The sequence below is a fragment of the Chaetodon auriga genome, chromosome 12 (assembly GCF_051107435.1).
Source record: "Chaetodon auriga isolate fChaAug3 chromosome 12, fChaAug3.hap1, whole genome shotgun sequence".
NCBI classification, from domain to species: domain Eukaryota; kingdom Metazoa; phylum Chordata; class Actinopteri; order Chaetodontiformes; family Chaetodontidae; genus Chaetodon; species Chaetodon auriga.
In genome coordinates, this window is record NC_135085.1 from 10,841,791 (window position 1) to 10,859,393 (window position 17,603).

Here is a 17,603-nt window from a genome sequence, read left to right on the forward strand (position 1 = left end):
CCAAACAGCTTTGCCCTTCATAACACTTCTCACACGCTGGGAACTGACAGTTAAACATTCTTACTCAAGAGGCAGAAAATATCACACAGTGCACATAATTATTTAGACAATGGGAGTATACATTTGTATCACTATACATTTACAGCCTCAAGGATACACAACGCATTTTGGGGAGAAATGCTTAATGTAAACAGGGAACCTTTTAAGAAAAAACATTTTCTCGCTTCTCTTTAATTGTGGACAGTTTTCCCGGGAACCTAGTTCTTTGGTAGAAAGCTGTTCCAATGAAAACTTCATAGTGAGGTCTTTAACCAGAGTAACCAGGGCATTTCTGTCAAGAAAGACAACGCTGCTGGAAAACGTGATCGTTTAACGTTGTGAGAGCTGCAAATGAAATATGATCAACTTCCATTACATCAGGGTGGAGACATAAGCTTCATATCTCAAATTACAAACAAAAGCTATGTGAACGTCCACATGCCAGTAAAGGGAAGTGAGAAAATGTGTGTTTGTGATTGAGTGAATGGTGACACTTTCTAATACAGTGTAACCCACATTTACTACTGGGTTAATATGGCAAAGGCACACAGGTATGAAAGCAGCATAATACTGTAAAAACTGAAACAATTAAAAAAGATGGTCTTTCAGTGTGGTGCTTAAATTTGATCCCTGACACTCCAAGCCAAAACACAGGGAAACAGACAGGAAGCTGAGTGAATCATGCAGAGTGGCGCTGTGTCCTGTCTGCTTTTTGTCTGTCCTGGTTTAAGAGGAAAGCTGGGAGAGATCATGTGAGAGTCACCATGTCAAACTTTATATAATGTTCAATGAGTGTGATGTTTTGCTGCAGTGCGTGCTTCTTATGACTCCTCTTGGGTAAGACCTGTGGACTGAGGAACTGAGCTGAGGCGTGACATTGCTTTATAATTAGCCAGATGATGTGTCCAAGTCATGCCAAAAAGAAGAGGCTGCAAAACAAGTAGAACAAAATCGGTGAGCCATTTTTTTTTTATTTTTTTTTTTAAACCTGTGCAAGAACAGTTCCCACATAGAGTTCACAAAACTGGATTTAACTTTCTCTGTATTTTCCCAATAAACTTTTTGGGTGTCATTTAAACAACATAACTCAGTTTTCAAGCGTTTATGATCAAATGAATAACGTTTTTACCCAGTTCTTCATTTTATAGTGTATTATATTAGTAGTATTTTTTTGCATTGCTTGCAGATCATATTATTTTTTTCCTTCAGAGAGAAAAAAAAATAACCAGATGACATCTTAAAAAACCATTGCCAACTAAATTAAAATTTACATGATGGCACACCTGCGCCCACACAAATGTCATGACCTTATGACTCGTTTTAGTGGGAACCCCCCTCCCTCCAAGCAGCGGTAACCAAGGTCTCACGGCAGGGCTAGTCTCTAGTCTGCTAGTGACAAGTGACGCTGTCTTGATCATATGACCGAGAGCCAATCAAAAAACCGGGAGCCCCCACGAGGAAGCATCAACACCGTATTTAAAGTTGTCCGGTACAGTAGTTTGTAGGTCGTTGTTGTGTGGCTCGAAGGTAACTTTCCTCTCGATTGTCTAACTAAAACCCTGCAGCTGAAGATGAAGGGCCCTCTGCTGCTCATTTTGACCGTTTGGTTAAACAGTCAGTACGGCAGTTGTGCTCTCTCCACTTCGTGCACCTATCCTCCATCAAAGTGGTGCTCATCTCTGGAGTCAGCTGTCCAGTGTGGGGTAAGGTTATCCATGTATTTATTACGAGTGTTTTAGACATTTACGGTCACGGAAAATGCTGTTTCTTAATGACCAGCGTCTCTTAAAAGCCATAGGACATGTCGCATATAACTATTTCCGGTCAATAATTGAACCTCTATTCTAAATCACTACGCCAGAGATAACTGCAGGAAACTATAGCAACAGTAATCAGCCTCGCGCTACGGCGCTAGTTAGCGTTAACTCACTAGCTAACGTTAGCTAACGCTGACTGGTGAAACTGGCTACAAATTTGTCAAAAATAATAATAAAACACTCGCAGGCGTCCATTAACAAAATACTAAATTGTATATTAACTTTCGCTTCCAGTAACGTTAGCAAAGTTTCACACGGAACACAGCAGTTACCCAGATTATGGCAGTTATGCATAGACTGTATTTTTGACATCTGGACTGGAATGCGGAAGACGTAGGCAGCTGGGGTTTTTTAGAGGATCACCTGTTTGCCATGGAACAGTTAAGGAGGAAGTAAAAACCCTAAAAACGTTACTCCCAATGCCAGTTACATTGTTAATACATTAGCACCTCTCTCCCTCACAGAGTCACAGTCCACTAAACACAGAGATATGCAAAACTAAACGCCTTCTGTGGCAGTCGCATACAGGACAGTCAGTGTCTAAAGCTTTCATCCAGACAGAAACAAGTTGCTTTACATGTTTTGAACAGCTGATTTTTCTTTTTTTTTTGTGATGAGTTGAAGTGGTACGGAAGGGCAATGCCACCAAACTCAATAAAGTTAGGAATATATATATATATATATATATAAAACTGTTGTTGCTCTCCTGATATTGCTACCAAATGGAAAATGGCCTGACCTTGCAGAAGCTGCAGACTCACAGTGAAACAGAGCCTGATCACTTAAAAGTTAACCTCCCCACTGTTGCCCCCTTGTGCAGGTTTTGAAGGAGTGCCTTCACTCGAACTTCACCAGGTCCACTCAGAAAGCAGATCCAGTCGAGGTGGCGCTCTACTATGAGAGTCTGTGTCCTGGCTGCAGAGCTTTTCTTAGTAATATGCTCTTCCCCACTTGGGTCTTGCTGAATGACATCATGTCTGTTAATTTGGTGCCCTATGGCAATGCAGAGGTAAGCATCGAATCAAGCATCTTGGATATACACTGAGATTGGACTTCCTCTATAAATGATGGAGTGGGTAATCATGGTGTTGGCTTAAAAGGATATGTGATGATTTTTCTACTAAAGAAAGAGGCAGAGATAGGAGAGGGAAGGTGGAGCCTATGTAAAACCATATGTGGTCACAAAATAATCAAATAAACATGATTGTCCAAAGGTGGATTTCTCTTTAATTTTACTGGGTGAGAAAGGGATGATCATGTCATAAGTATGTCATAAACTTGGCTGTGAAATTGCTTTTCTGTTTCTTGCTCTTTGTTTTATGAATCTGTTGAATTTGTCTCCCTAACCTCACCCTAGGAAAAACCTGATGGACAGAAGTATATTTTCGAGTGCCAGCATGGAGAGCAGGAATGTCTGGGCAACATGATTGAGGTAACGTTACCCAAATGCACAGAGAGAAAACTGCTGTCACTGCTAATAATGTAACTGCAGTTCAGAACCATGTGATGTGCCATAGCTTTGTGAAATAAATACTGTTCATCTTCCAGAGAATACAGTGTGGATTCTTGTAAATCCAGGTTTTGTGAAAACACTAGAGATTGTTTGGAGGAATGTTCGAGTGTCAGAATGTTGACAGTCCATTATGATTAATTGATTGCCTTGTTCCTCTCAGACTTGTTTACTTAACATGACCGAAATGGCTTTCCCGATCATCTTCTGCATGGAATCCTCCTCTGATGTCATCAAGGCAGCCAAGCCTGTAAGCAACGCTGTGTGTGTGTGTGTGTGTGTGTGTGTGTGTGTGTGTGTGTGTGTGTGTGTGTGTGTGTGAGAGTGTTTGTCTTATATTATTCACTCGTTCACTACTGAAGTTGATGCGTGTTTCTTTACCTCCATTGTTGTTTGTAGTGCTTGGAACTCTACAGCCCTGAGTTGGCCTGGGACACTGTCATGAGCTGTGTGAAAGGGGATCTGGGAAACCAGCTGATGCATCAGAATGCCTTGGAGACCAAAGGCCTGAACCCTCCACACCAATATGTGCCCTGGATAACCATTAATGGGGTAAGGCTCCAGTGCATTTAGCAGCACAACCCATGGCCTCTGTGGCATTCTGTGGGAAAACAAAACTTGGAGACTGTTTTGTCTGCAATGCCCCATCCTGCCACTGTCATCATCAATCACTTTTAAACAAGTGACATTACAGCGATGATGTGACCATGTGATTGTTTGACACTTGACCTGTCCCAAAGCTTCTATCTGTAAGTAACAAGAGAGCCGTGAGTGGCATGTGTGAAGCTACATCTCGATGCAGCTCCAAAACACCACTCAACAGATGCCATGTCTCCAAGCTGCCAAGCAACCTGAGAATGGTAGCTTGATAACCGCTTGAAACTTGAGTTTGCCCAGAAGCAGCTCCATAAGAAACAAAGAGAAAAAACACTTCCTGCCTTCATCGAGCAAAGGAAAGAGCTGATCAGTGTGTGGGAAACTTGATTTTTAACTTGCTTTGTCAAATAAGGCTTGAACAGAGAATTAAAAGCTCTTTAATACATCAGGATTGTCCCATGTAAACACTGAATATTCAAATATTGGAGTTTTCACCTTTGTGTTTGCAGTGTTGGTGTACAAGGCCAAATAACACGACAGCCCCTTGTAATATGATTCACTTAATTTGAGGAAAATTGGACACCTTTATAAATTTGAATTAGGATTTAGTTTGTAGTCCCCTGATTCTACTTTAATTCCTCTCTGGTATTCATGAAAATGTTCCCACATTTGTTTTCAAGTCTTGGACTGTGGGAAAATCACAAGCAGCAGTAGTGGTGTCATCGTGCTCCTGATAATGGCTTCAGATTTCTTGACCATTACATCACATCCAGAAAAATCTTCATATGGAACTGAATGACTCTGATAAAATAGTTCTCCATATCAAGATCTGTTTGTGCTCCAAAACACTGCACTGAAATCATACTTTTGCTCTGTCCAAGCAGACTGAGAGATGGCTCACCAGATCATTAAGCTTGTTCATTGTTTTTAAGTTCAACTTCCTGTGCTCCTTACATCATTAATTGATGATTAAAGTTATTTGCAGTCTCCGTGTGTGGAACTCTGTTGTTTTCCCTCACCATTATAAACAACCTGCAAATCCGTTACCAACAATTTGACATCTGTAAAACTGTGTCTGACAGCCAGTCAGAGTTATTTTTGAAACCTTTATATATGTTGTAAAGTAAGTCATTGTCATATTTCTCTGATAGCTGACACATAATGCTTGCTCACATTTATAATCTGTAGGTGACACGCATTATGACTTATTTCAAAGACAGCCTTTTTTTTTTTTTTTTTTTCCGATGATGTTCTGCCTTTTTTGTCCACCCCTGCTGTGAAAAAGGACAGAGACATAGCTGTGTCTTTTGCCTGAATGCTATGTTCCCATAGCCTTTGGGATACTAAATGTTATTCATTTGCAGGAGCACACAGACGACCTGGAGGAAAAGGCCATGGCCTCTCTCTTCAATCTGGTCTGCAGCTTGTACAAGGTACAGTTAATGTCATTCACCGACTGTTCTGCACTTCTCCCTTTAATATCATTTTACTGTGTGTTATAAAAGCACAATCAGTTATGAATTTGTCCTCTGACAAGCTCTTCATTTTTCCAGGGCGCCAAGGTTCCAGCCTGTGGAGGGGGCCAGGGACACTACAAAAGCTACTGCCACAAAGAGTGAAGAAGCAGCACTGCACATGCCTGTGTGCTCGCTCTGCTCCAGGTGTGGCCACTAAATAAGGAACACTGAGGAATGTCATCAGATTTTTCTATGGGATTTACTATCTGTTTCTACAAAGGGAAAAACAATCACCTCACTTTATAATTCAAGAATGTAAACACGCTGTTCTTTCTAGTAAAATGTGTTATTGTTGAAATGTTTTCTCCTGAAGCCATAAATACAATAATTTTGGAGCATTTTGACTTCATGATGGTGTTGTGGTCCTTTGGGAAGTCTGGTCAAAGACAGTGTTCTCTTTGTCCTTTAGATGGCGCCATATTTCATAACTTCATCTTAAGTCTCCTGTTAGTCGAGGTCATGAACGAGAGAAACCAACAGCAAGTTCCATGTATGCAGAGAAGGAACCATTAGTGGTGTCATACTACTGTCTTAAATGGCTATGGTCAGTTTACTAAGCACTCCCATAAAAACTCATTCCAGTATTGTTTTCCAGATCATCCAGAGAAACGGCTCATTTAATGTTGAAACACATGTTATTCAAAGCATACTAACTAATACCTTATACACAAGGCACATGTTAACAAATAAAGCAGACAGTATAACTAAAGGCACTTCAAGCAAATCAGTGATTTTATGAATCACAGCTGACGTTACACTTAATGTACATACTTAATGTTTTGCCTGGGTTTTGTAAAGCTGCGTTCATTAGGCAGGGTCATAAAAGGTTACGTCATCTCCTGAGGGTCATACTGAGTGAAGCCTAAATAGTAAATCCACCCAAAGTTGTGTTTATGTAAAAAAGGGCACATGGACGGATTGTAGGCAGCAGCTTGATTAAAGGCAGAGTCTTGCCTAACCAGAAGGTCTGGATGCATGAAGTCCACTGATTCCACAGTCCGATAGACACACATGAATAATGGCCTGTCACGCAGGCAGCTCCACCACCTCAATCTCACTACCAACTAATGTCTGCAGGCTCCGAATCCCGTCTTCATTTCTGCTCTAAGGGGCTAATTCTCGTCATTTTCCAAAATATTCATAGCTTTTGGGTTAGGTTCCAATCTAAAAAAGGCCACAGGAGAAGTTAAAATTGCAAAGTCAAAGGTGTGCTAAAAAAAATAAGCAGTTTATCATTAAACTAATGACAGCTGAGGGTTTATGAAGAGGCGGGGAAATAGCTGCACTTTACTGAGTCCAAGGAAGTATTGGTCCCATAGACTACTTCGTATCTGATCTTAAATGTGGTATCTGTATCCTCCTCTTTGGTATTTCCTTCCTAGTTGTCTTGTTCCCATCACACAGTAGCTGAAAGTATGAGGCGAAGTAACTCATCAAAATTTTTCAACTTCACAGAGGTAAGGTCAATTAATGAACCTTTAAAAGATACTTAAAAGAAAAATGTCATTAAATTAACATTGTTCTCTCTGTGGCCTTTGACTCATATGTTTGATGTATTTTCTGAATCTTATCAGAACTAGAACAAAAACAAAACGTTGGTTAAAGAACCAGAAACACATCAGCAAGTTACTCATCTGATCGATCTCTTTTATATTTGCATTATGTATTAAAGCTTATCCATCATGTTACGTTTTTTCCATTTCCAAACAGTTGTGGAGAAGATTGGTAGAGCTGTATGTTAAAATAAGCCCTGTCTAATAGCAAGGGCAGGTTAATAGCACTAATTTGTCTTGTTATATTCATTAGATTAACAGCCGTTTTAAATTTACATACATAATTTACCAGTAAAATGCTATTTTTGTCACTGAGAAGAGGAATTAATTCATGAAACGAGAAAGCCAGTGTCGTTTTATGACTGAAGGGAATGAACGCAGCTCACCTCAGACGTGGTCGGCTATCAAAGCAGAGTGTGTTGACAGTTGTTCACAGAAAGGTGGGACTCCTGAGCAGATGCAGCGATAAGGTCACGGGATGCAGCAGAAAACAAGGACTCTTATCTGTTTCCCTTCAACATTGACGCTGGAAGAGATGCCCTGAGAGCTTAATCCCAAACACTATCTCACTGTGAGAACCATCTATTCTGTCCAAGGTTATAGTGTGTGTGTGTGTCTCAGGACCTGGAATCAGATAAAGCTTCTAAAAATAATGCTCGGGTGGACCTTTTTGCGAGGCTCGTCACATTTTCGGCATTAGCACAAAAACAGCCCTGTCTGCAACTTACCTCAGATCTCACAGAATGTTTTTTTTTTTTTTTTCTGATATTGTCTCTTCAAGAAGTTAAGCAAAGGTTTAAGCAAGCAGGTTTTAAGCAAAGGACCTTTTTTCAAATTTACTAAGTCATCTGAAAGACCTCGTTCCACTGCAAATAAAGTCCAAGACAAGCAGCAAACTAGGAACTTGCTTTTCCTGCAATTTCATTTAGCAACGGAGCAGCTAAAGTACCTCAGCTGAAAGAAAGTTTACATCGCCACTGAAATAAGACCCAAATATCTCGTTCAGTCTGTGCGTGTCATGCTCATAGCATTGAAAAACACACTGTGCTGACACATAAAGCCAGTACAAAGCAGATGAAGAGAAAGCAGGATGGTGCAAACAGGTGGTGGAGTTTCCAGTCCTGAAAAGGTTGAATTTGATGGGTGCATGTGAAGAGCTGAATGAATGAAGAGGTTTGTTCACCCAACTGTCGTATGAAAGAAGTGATCTGTAGTTAGTGTGTGTGTGGAGCCTCTAGATTACACACATCTTCATGCCATGGCAGTTTTTTTTCTCTGCTTTGACAGTTGCAAGCATCCAGTTTAATAAAGTCATCAATGACTCTGTGAAGTGACTGCTGTTTCCTCTTGTCTCAGTCTTATCACATTCTGGTTTTCTCTTTCTTCTGGGCATCCAGAGACAATGGGACTCTGCAGGGCAGGCCTACATCGAGCCTCCCCAGGACCCCGGGGTCTTCAGATGCACCGTGAAGAGGCTCTTCTCAGGCACCCTGCAGCTGCCCAGGCTGTCCTGCAGACCGTCCACGCAGGACAGACCCGAGGACTGTCCCCAGTCCGGCCCCTCAGCGTGCAGCATCAGGCCCTCCAGGAGCCTGGGCACTCTGACCAGCTGCATCTCCAAAGCCTTGTGAGTCAGTGCTTTTCTATGTGTTGCTGTTCACGTCTTTCTGCAGGACGTCTCCTTTTTACATTACACTGACTAAATCTACATAATTTAACCTACCAGCAGCTAGGAACATGTTGGTATACATAAGTGTAAAGTCATGATGGACACCAGGTTGTGACGCTTTTAAACTAAAGGTTATAGGTGACATTTTTCAGACTTTAAATGTCCCATCTCGCACATGTTCTTTAATTTTCCAGCATTTGTCAGTTTTGCGAAAAGCAGTGTTTTTTTTCCCCTAGTTCCGAACAGTTTGTTCTATTTTCCTGATGAATGATTAAAATGACATGTGGTCACTCAATAAGCAGCCATTGTGACTAGTATAGCTTTGCAGCAGCGTCCTCCAGCTCTGTTTCCAGTAGTTTTGAGTATTCAGCAGAGCTTGATGATTTTGTTTTTGTTGCTTAATTTAGAAAAAAAAAGTGGATTTGCTTCTTGAGCATATGATCTAGCAAAGTGTCCTGCTCAAGGCGTCGCTCTCCCCTCTGTGATACAGCTGAACAATTATCACCAGAAACGATCAGACAAACAAGGCTCTTGTGATTGTTTCCACAACAACATTCAAGCTGCTGCTGCAAGTGTGTATGCACTGCGTGTGTGTGCGCACTGAACCTTCTCTTTTTTTCACATGTTGAAGGAATGCAGTCAGACCTGCTTGATTACGTAGGTCAGTGTAGTGCATGTCAGAGATGATCAGATATGGCTGCATTTTGGACAAAGACACACTTGTGCTGTTGATGTTTTCTCTGTGATTGCAAACAAACCGTCATAATTCTGGTATTAATCAGGAAAACACGCAAATTTAATTAAATTTGACTAAAACTTGTCTCAGTATGAGTCCTTTAATCCTAAAATGTCATTTTAACTTTCTTTGATAGTAACTCAAGACGGATAGGTACAGTCTGTAACCTGGCATAGTTTGTCGACATGCATGCAGATTTATCATTTGTTTATGTGTCATGGTCGAACTCTGCATATGAGGCACTGGAAAATAGGCCCACATGTTGTGGTGATTAGGCTATATTTATTCCATCATTGTTTATTTAAAACAACGCTGCCATAGACATTCCACCTATGATGCTGATGGGCTGAAAAGCCTTTCGTTGTGTTCCTCCTCTGTGTGACGGGGGCCATGTGCTCGCCTGTTTACACGTTGGTAGTGCAATTTTGATGCAGTGCCAGAGAAACTGTTTATGGCGAAGCATCTAAAGCTACGGGGTGTTTAAAAATGACCACACGTGTTTGGAAAATCCAATCAAGTGGAAGTGAATTGCGTATTATGATACTGCTAATTTATATCATTATACATCTATCAAATCATCATCTTATATATCATTATCCATCATTATATGTCTATCATATATCTATCAAAGTTCAAATGAAAATTAAACTTGTGGCTACTGCACCTCTAAAATAGTCATGGGATGCAGGCTGACAGGGCTGCAGAGGGCCTCAGTGATCTGAAAGTAGACCACAGACAGTTATAGGCAGTGTCTAAAGTGCAGTCATGCAGTCAGACACGCTCTTATATGGCTGCATTGGTGAAGACAGGGTGAAGAATAAGTGTGCCTCCGTGGTCCCAGGCAGGCTCAGCAATGTGTTACTCCCTCCCATGGAACCACTTGCAGCTGCATCCTGACATTTCCAAGGCTTTGTCAGGATGCAGCCGCTTGAACCCCCTGCTGAGGTCCCTGTCCAGGATTTCCAACTTAAGAACTGATGAATTACCCTCCTCAGCCACAAGAAAGTGGACACACTTAACCCAAATGATGACAGTCTGGGATGCAGCAAGCTGTAGCACAAGGTGGACAAGCATTGAGGAAGGCAGATGCAGGCGATCCAAGACCTGTTTAAAGTCTTTGAAAGGTGTCAAAAAAGCAAAGGAAGATCCCCAAAAGGCAAACCGATCTGGATTAAAGTGGATGGTTTACATGTTGATCTGGAGTGTGAGCTGGTCTCCAGGTGTCTGACACAAACTTTCTATTCAGACAGCTGAGGCTTGAACGCCACCTGAAATTATGACACCTCTAAAGGAGGAGTTGTGAACATTCTGTGCCCACACCAGCTCTGAACTCCAGATGGATGCGTTGGAGGTAGAGAGAAACTCGGAGATAAATCCAGGAGGGAGCAGATGGTCTCCCAAAACCAAAAGATGATTCACAAGGTTTCCTGAACTGGGAATTATAAAGTACAATGAAAAGCTGTGGCGACACGATCCATGGTCAGTCATCAGAGAAGTGGTCTCATGGGATTCTCAGTGGGAGTTTGATTGAAGATGCACCACTTAGAAAAACCTGTAAACAGACTCTAAGTTGATAGTAGTACTGTTTGAGGGAGGTAGCTCAGTAATAAAGTACACAGAAAGATCTCAGCAAACCCTGGGAAAATGTGAAATGTTTGCATTTCATTTTCAAAAATGTTCATCTTCCCTTACATCTGGAAAATATGATTTATAGGCCGGAGCATCTCTGTAGCGCCACAGTGTTTTGTATATGATGATATGTTGTGACACATTGCTTCTGCCAAACTACGTCTTGACTAAGGCCTGTGGGAGTGCCACCACAGGAATGTACACCCTGATCCCCCGAAGTCAAACTTGGAACTACGCAGCCCACACCTCTGCCTCTGTCATCCGCATGACTGGAATGATGATGTGCTTCAGGGCCAGGATTAGTTTGGGCCCAGGATTTTCCTCAGAGGTGTTTCAGTTGGAGAAGAGGGTATCTTTAGTGTCTGGGCATTCACACGAAGCCAATATCAAAGTGGTTAAAAATGCTCACTGGGCCTGGTGCTGGTTTGACAGCTTCATACACAGGATATATTACAGTTGTACAAATATTTTCAAAAACTATTAATATGTAATGACTATAATTCTGGAAACCTGATGAAAAATGTCCATGGAGATCTTCTGCTAATGAAAGATCTTAGCAAAGAAGAGAAGATTAAAGCAGCATTAACTGATTTTAACCCACTTGGAGGAAGCCCAACAGCTGTGAAAACAATGTTGACATATAATCACCCTCGATATAGCAAACAGTTACTTATCGAAACATTGGGCACATGGTGCACTTGGAATCGTGTCTGTGTCCACCCAACAAATGTTAAGCCCAATATTCACAATGCTTTTAGCTCTGATTTGGTCTCCACCAAATCAGAGCTAAAAGCAAATATGTGGCTCTTTGCTTGACTTGTCTCACCATCAGAATTTGATCCATTCCGTCCGATAACATTTGGAAATTCTGGAAGAGATGCCCAGTTAAATCATTTTATCTCCATTCTAGTGATGGGAGAGCTAAACCGGAAGTTAGCCGACTCAGCTGGCAGAAGTCTCTGTGTGAATGCAGTGTGCATTCCTCCGGGTAATTTCTCAACAGCGGGAAGTGACTTTTTTGGCTTCAGTCGCCATTGAGCAATGTTCATCGGAATGAACGGAACCCTGCACACTGTAACCAGCTCTAATCATACATTCATGGGTACAAATATCACAGAAATTTGACCTATTGTTAAAACAAGAATGTTGATAAGAGCAGCTTTAAAAGGGGTTCGATACCTTTTTGCAAAGATAAGCACATCTGACACTTGAATTCATTTCTGACTTAGAGTATATTATTTGTGTAATTTGTCGATCTAAAGGTTCTCTCAGAGCAGGCTGTACAGTACAGTAGGTCAGTGACCATTAAAGCCACTCCAGAGAAATTATGGTCCATAATGGATGTGCTGGTAGTGGTGCTGAAGTGTTGAACCTGGCGACTACAGCGTGTCATAAAAGTTATCAGCTGGGAAGGACAGATCAAAGGTCACATCCAGTGATAAGCACTGCTGACTATGGTCCTTCAAGACATGCTTTGGTGATGATGGGTCATATTGCCATTAACATAGTTTACAGCTGCAGAGTTAGATTTGGGCGAGAGCCCATTTCTCTGTCTACAAGTACGATACTGTTGCTCTGAAATGCATACAGTAGCTATGAGTGTATATCCATAAAAAGCCTTTAACCAAAGAATCTTTCTTCCCTGCTCTCCTACCATCTGTTGATCATAGGTTCAGTCCTGTGTCAGATGTTCCAGCTCCCTAGGTTATTTCAGTTACTTTAGACAGCACCGGTGTTCAGCTGTGAGTTCTTAATCACAGGAAGACCTCTCCTCACTCTGCAGCAATAAACAAAGAGATCGGGTGGGGGTGAAGATGATGTTGCCTCTGGTCACAGATAGAGAGCGCCATCGTGACAGCACCCATGCTCGCTATAGCTTTTATCTACCTCTGCTTTTTATAGTCAGAGGCCCTTCATGTGACTCTTCCCGGTACACTCGGAGCATGTGAAAGGCAAAGAGGCTGTCTCTGAGGAAATAGGCAACTTCACAACAAATAGCACCTCGGGGACCCGAGGAAAAGCCTGAGTCTGCAGAGTCAGCTGGAGTAAGAGTGAGAAAGGCGAGCTGGAGGGCCAAGCCAGGCGATGGCTCGATGTTTATACGCTGGAGGAAGTAATTATGGAGCACAGTTTGAAGTTGATGAACAATATTCTCCGTGAGATTAGGAGTGAGGGAAGGGGGGAAGCAGATAGTTGGAAAGAGGGAGAGACATGCAGAAGGAGGCGATCTGTCATGCCTCTCCTCCCTGTAAATCAGACGTCCATATTTAGTTGGAGAGAGGGAAGGCCTAGAGTAATGTAAACAAAGCCTGGGAGAGGGAGGGAGCCAGAGGGAGTACATCAACGCTGATGTTTGAGTCTATTGCCCGGCACAGCAGTCAGCATGATCCCCAGGAGGAGACAAGAAGGGAGCGGACAGGTTTCATTTAAAGATAAAGAGTCTGATAGAGAGGTGGTTGTGTTGACTTTCTAGAGAGGTTTTTGTGCTCTTTTTGGATTTTGAAACAAGCTTATTCAAGAATCTTGACAAGAGAGTGTCGGAGCAGTCATGAGCAGGCCCAGGTTTTGTTTAAATATAGTGAAGCAAGGATCGGACCAGGGGCACTAGTTTCACCTGTACTTGGAAAATCAGGACAGACAGCCAGACGAACTAACAGACAACTGCTGTATGTCAAGAAAAAATCTTACAGAGCTTATTTGAAAAAGCAGAGAGAAAGTTCTCCTGGACCAAAGTTACCAAAGGCAGGGCGAACAAACCTGACCCCTGACCGTCCTGTGCCCGCCATGAGTGAGCTGTGCTCTGAGAGCTCTGAAGAAGAGCAGGCTGAAGTTGAGGAGAGGCCACAGGACCGAAGGATGACCAGGCTGCCCATCATCCAGCTTATGCCCAGGTCCAAAGCAGGCTCCCCTGGAGGATCCCCAAAAATCTCACCCAAGGATTCCCCGCGCGGGTCTCCTCGAAACTCCCCTCTGCTGTTCAGAAAGCTGCTGATGAACCGCAGCATCAACCTCCAGAGGCGCCGCTTCACTCTGGCCCACACACCCAGGTAGAGTCCATCACTCTGTGGCCAAGATGGCAAAGACGACAGCGCTTTGTGCTCCACGTGTAGCTTTACTTTAATGTGCAGACGTGTTTGTCTTTTTCAAAGTTGGCAGTACAAATCATGCATTGCTTTTGCACAGGTGGATGTTTAAGTTTCAGCAAACAGTTCTACTGAATGAACCACAGTATCCTTATGTATATATACTGATTTAAATTGATGTACTGTTGACAGACGGATACTTCAGCCAATATTTAAAAACCAGCAATAGTTTACCTTCTATTTTACTTGTAACGGCTGCTGAATGTTTCTGTGAATCCGTGTGTGTTGTTGAAGCAGGAGATGATTCGTGTCTCGTGGCCCCCGGTTACTCTACTCAGCTGCAGATGTTGATTTATTTTTGTGCTGGCAGCAGCCTTTCACACTACAAAATGGTTGCCTTCAAGCTCATGTTATGAAATGAATCCTGACCACAAGATGCTCAAGTATTGCATTTCAGTAAAACACACTGTTCTGTACTCAAATAAAATCAGCTGTTGTTTCAGGGAGATTCTACTAAAATAAATATTGTACACATATTTTAAAAGTGCTGTTTCATCCTCCAGGACCAGCTGATAGTTATTGAGACTATTACACAGCAGATTCAGGATGGATGCTGGTGGAAATTTGCTTGATTTTTGCTTCTTTTTACTTTTAACTTTTACATTTTACATTTTATGGCAGCAAAACATTTTGATCCTCAATCCAAGTGGATTCTGCTGAAAGATCAGTAGTAAGAGCTGGGTGTCAGAAACTGCTCAGCCTTAGTGGTTAATTTCCTCCAGGTGAATGTGTTTTTCCAAAGCTTTTGTTGTCCTACTGAGCAGCATCATCTCAGTAAACACGCAGCTCTGTGACATCCCTGCTGTCACTGCATCAACAGTTTATTGTTCCACTTCCTTGTCAAGCAAGTACTTGTATCTGTCAACGACAAAATAACTATTTTGAATAGCAACACGAAAAGGAAGCATGCCACTGGCTTGTAACAGGATATTTCCTGCTGAACTTAAAACCTGTTTGATTTATTCAGAATTTTTCATCCGTTATAGTGGCCATAACTCTTGTATGTAAAGAGTGCAGCTGTCTTACTGTCAGCCAGCTCTGCTCTGGTACCTGTTGATAGCTTTAGTTTTATGAGCCGTTATTACATCAGGCCTGCTCATGATCCCGATGAAAATTAAACATTTACGTGGTTAACAATGCCAAAGCAAGAGTCTTATGATCAATTAAACCACATTTGATCATAACTTCTTGAGAGGGGAAGAATGAACAGGCATGGATGGATGTACGAATAGACAGATTCTTATTCTGTTTTGGTGTATTTCCTCGTTGGTGTCTTACTGTAGCTTTATTCAAAGGAAGAGCCTGTTGTGGAAAAGTACTGTAAAACCAGCTTTTACACAAACGCCTGCTGTCTCTTTGTCAATGTTTACCCTTCACTCCTCAACATATACACACTCAGATGGAGGCACCTCGCAATTGCCGACCCGTTACAGGGTGTCTTCAACTGGTTGCAGGGATGTTAGATGACATCGGCCTCAGTGGGATCAGCTTAAAAGCCTGGGAGAAACTCAAGCTGGTGCTGTCTTATTTTTATTGGCAAGAAATGCATATTAAAGAAGACAGTGCCCAATAGAAAACTCCACACGGCGTTTACGTGTTCGTTCACCTTCATAAACATGCAGTGGTGGTGGGGGAGATTGCCAGAGATCGACATTTCTTTTCCAAGGTTTGCTGTAACTCTCCTGTTTCATTCATTTCAGTGTCTGCTGAAAGTCTAAATATTAGAGGGCAAGAGTCCAGTCGGGCTCAGTCTGGAAGGTCAGATGCTTAAAGTCTAATACAGATATTCAACATGTCAAAGCTTTTACATTATACAGCTCCGAGGTCAGGTCATTGAGGCCATTGGACGTGTCCCTCTGCAGCGTATGCGCAGTGTCCCATAATGTCAGAGCTGATATAAATGGATAGAGATGAGTTATTGCAGGATGGCTGGCAAGGAGGAAGAATTAAACAAACTGGGGGTCTAGCGGAAAATAAATGTCACAGGCAGCTCAAATATAGAACATACCCGCGAAGTTATTTTCACTTAGTGTCCAAGTTGATTAAGCCTCTTTTTCCACTCCAGAGACACCACGTCAAAAGGCTGCTTTTGTGAAAAATATTTCGTGAAAATTGTTTTTGTCAAGCCGGCTCTGGGATGGCGGCCAATTTTCTTTCCATTATGTCTTTGATTGATAAATTAAGAACATTTTCTGTGCTGATAAGAGCTTAATACTTATGCCTTTATTTGATGGGCATCTTCATCTCTTTGTTTCTGTAGTTGAGCAGGAGTATTGTTTTCTAAGGTAAATCCAGCAAAGTTAACATTAGCAACTAAACCGTCACAGTTGCAGTTTATAGAATATTGGCTACATACCAGAACTGCATATACAGCATATAAAAGCCAGAGTATGTGTTGTCCTGAAATCATAAAATGTTTTGAACACATATCACCATATATGACAGCAACAGGAGAGAAAAGAGAGTGTGATGTTGTCTAAAATCATTTGCATATGAGGAAAGGACAGCGGAGGAGTTTCATTTAATGCAGTTTTGTAAAACGTGATGTGTATAGTGAGCGATTAGATATTACTCAATAGATCAAACACAATCTGTAGAAAATCATGTGGTGCTGAGGTATGAATCAGTGTCATTGCTTCGACCAGCTTTTAAAGAGTAAAGGTGATAATCCCAATTCACACTAAAGGCTCATTCCATTCAGTGTGAGTCATTTCAGAGGAGTTAGCGATTTTAAAAAAGTGCAGTATTGAGCCTGAAGGAATAACCTCACGCATATGTCACATTTGAAGTGGCAGAACAAAAAAAAGGGGGGGTTACACTCATGATGTCCACATATTCTCTGGATGACGTTGCATTTCCTGTTCTTTTCCACTAGAGGCTGCTATGCTGTGAAATATGGGCACGGAGCGCCAGAGGATGTGTTTCATGGGTAGATGGAGTAGAGGAAAGAGGCATTGTCCTTTGGTTGGTGTGTGACTGGGTAAAGAACCTAATGTTTCTGGAGATTTGAAATGCTCCTGAGGATATTTGAGGCTGATGAGAAATGTTTCTTCTGTTTATTTATAAGAACAATCTGCAGAAATGTTCCTTCTGTTTATTTATAAGAACAACCATTGCATTAATGAACATTTCTGTAAATGTGCCAGTGTTAGCCAGCTGGCTGATTTTCAGCTGCAGCCCTTTGGCCGGCTGTTTTAAACCAGTGAGGTGATGCCGACATTTTACAGCAGACACAAACACACTAACAGCACCAAAGTATGCATTGTCAAGTCAGTGCAGAAGCCATGCAGAGCGACAGGAAGCAGCCAAACACTTGTGCCATAATACAGCAACAATAACTGCCATTCAATACATGTAACCATGCAAACAAACAACATGAAGGAGCAAAACACA

At 41.9% G+C, this 17,603-nt stretch overlaps 2 protein-coding genes across 3 annotated transcripts in view; both read left to right on the top strand.

The window, feature by feature from the left end:
- The first annotated feature begins 1,498 nt into the window (after nucleotides 1–1,498).
- ifi30a (IFI30 lysosomal thiol reductase a) lies at nucleotides 1,499–5,828 on the top strand. The gene is made up of 7 exons (XM_076745161.1): nucleotides 1,499–1,742; nucleotides 2,677–2,865; nucleotides 3,214–3,288; nucleotides 3,530–3,616; nucleotides 3,766–3,918; nucleotides 5,328–5,396; nucleotides 5,517–5,828. Exons 1-7 carry the CDS (start codon nucleotides 1,611–1,613, stop codon nucleotides 5,580–5,582), a joined length of 771 nt encoding a protein of 256 aa, XP_076601276.1. The 5' UTR covers nucleotides 1,499–1,610; the 3' UTR covers nucleotides 5,583–5,828.
- A 1,051-nt stretch (nucleotides 5,829–6,879) lies between these two features.
- pde4ca (phosphodiesterase 4C, cAMP-specific a) overlaps nucleotides 6,880–17,603 on the top strand; it is a 52,246-nt gene continuing 41,522 nt past the window's right edge. For both annotated transcript variants that reach the window (XM_076744596.1, XM_076744597.1), the window contains exons 1-2: nucleotides 6,880–6,937; nucleotides 8,431–8,660. In XM_076744596.1, coding sequence (XP_076600711.1) covers nucleotides 6,896–6,937; nucleotides 8,431–8,660 — 272 coding nt within the window. In that variant the 5' untranslated portion in view covers nucleotides 6,880–6,895. The remainder of the gene's footprint in view (nucleotides 6,938–8,430; nucleotides 8,661–17,603) is intronic.

Coding starts and splice junctions, on each gene's coding strand:
- ifi30a (XM_076745161.1), top strand. CDS start 1,611: ATGAAGGGCCCTCTGCTGCTCATTTTGACCGTTTGGTTAAACAGTCAG. Junction 1,743..2,676: donor AGTCAGCTGTCCAGTGTGGG/GTAAGGTTATCC, acceptor CCCCTTGTGCAG/GTTTTGAAGGAGTGCCTTCA. Junction 5,397..5,516: donor TGGTCTGCAGCTTGTACAAG/GTACAGTTAATG, acceptor TCATTTTTCCAG/GGCGCCAAGGTTCCAGCCTG.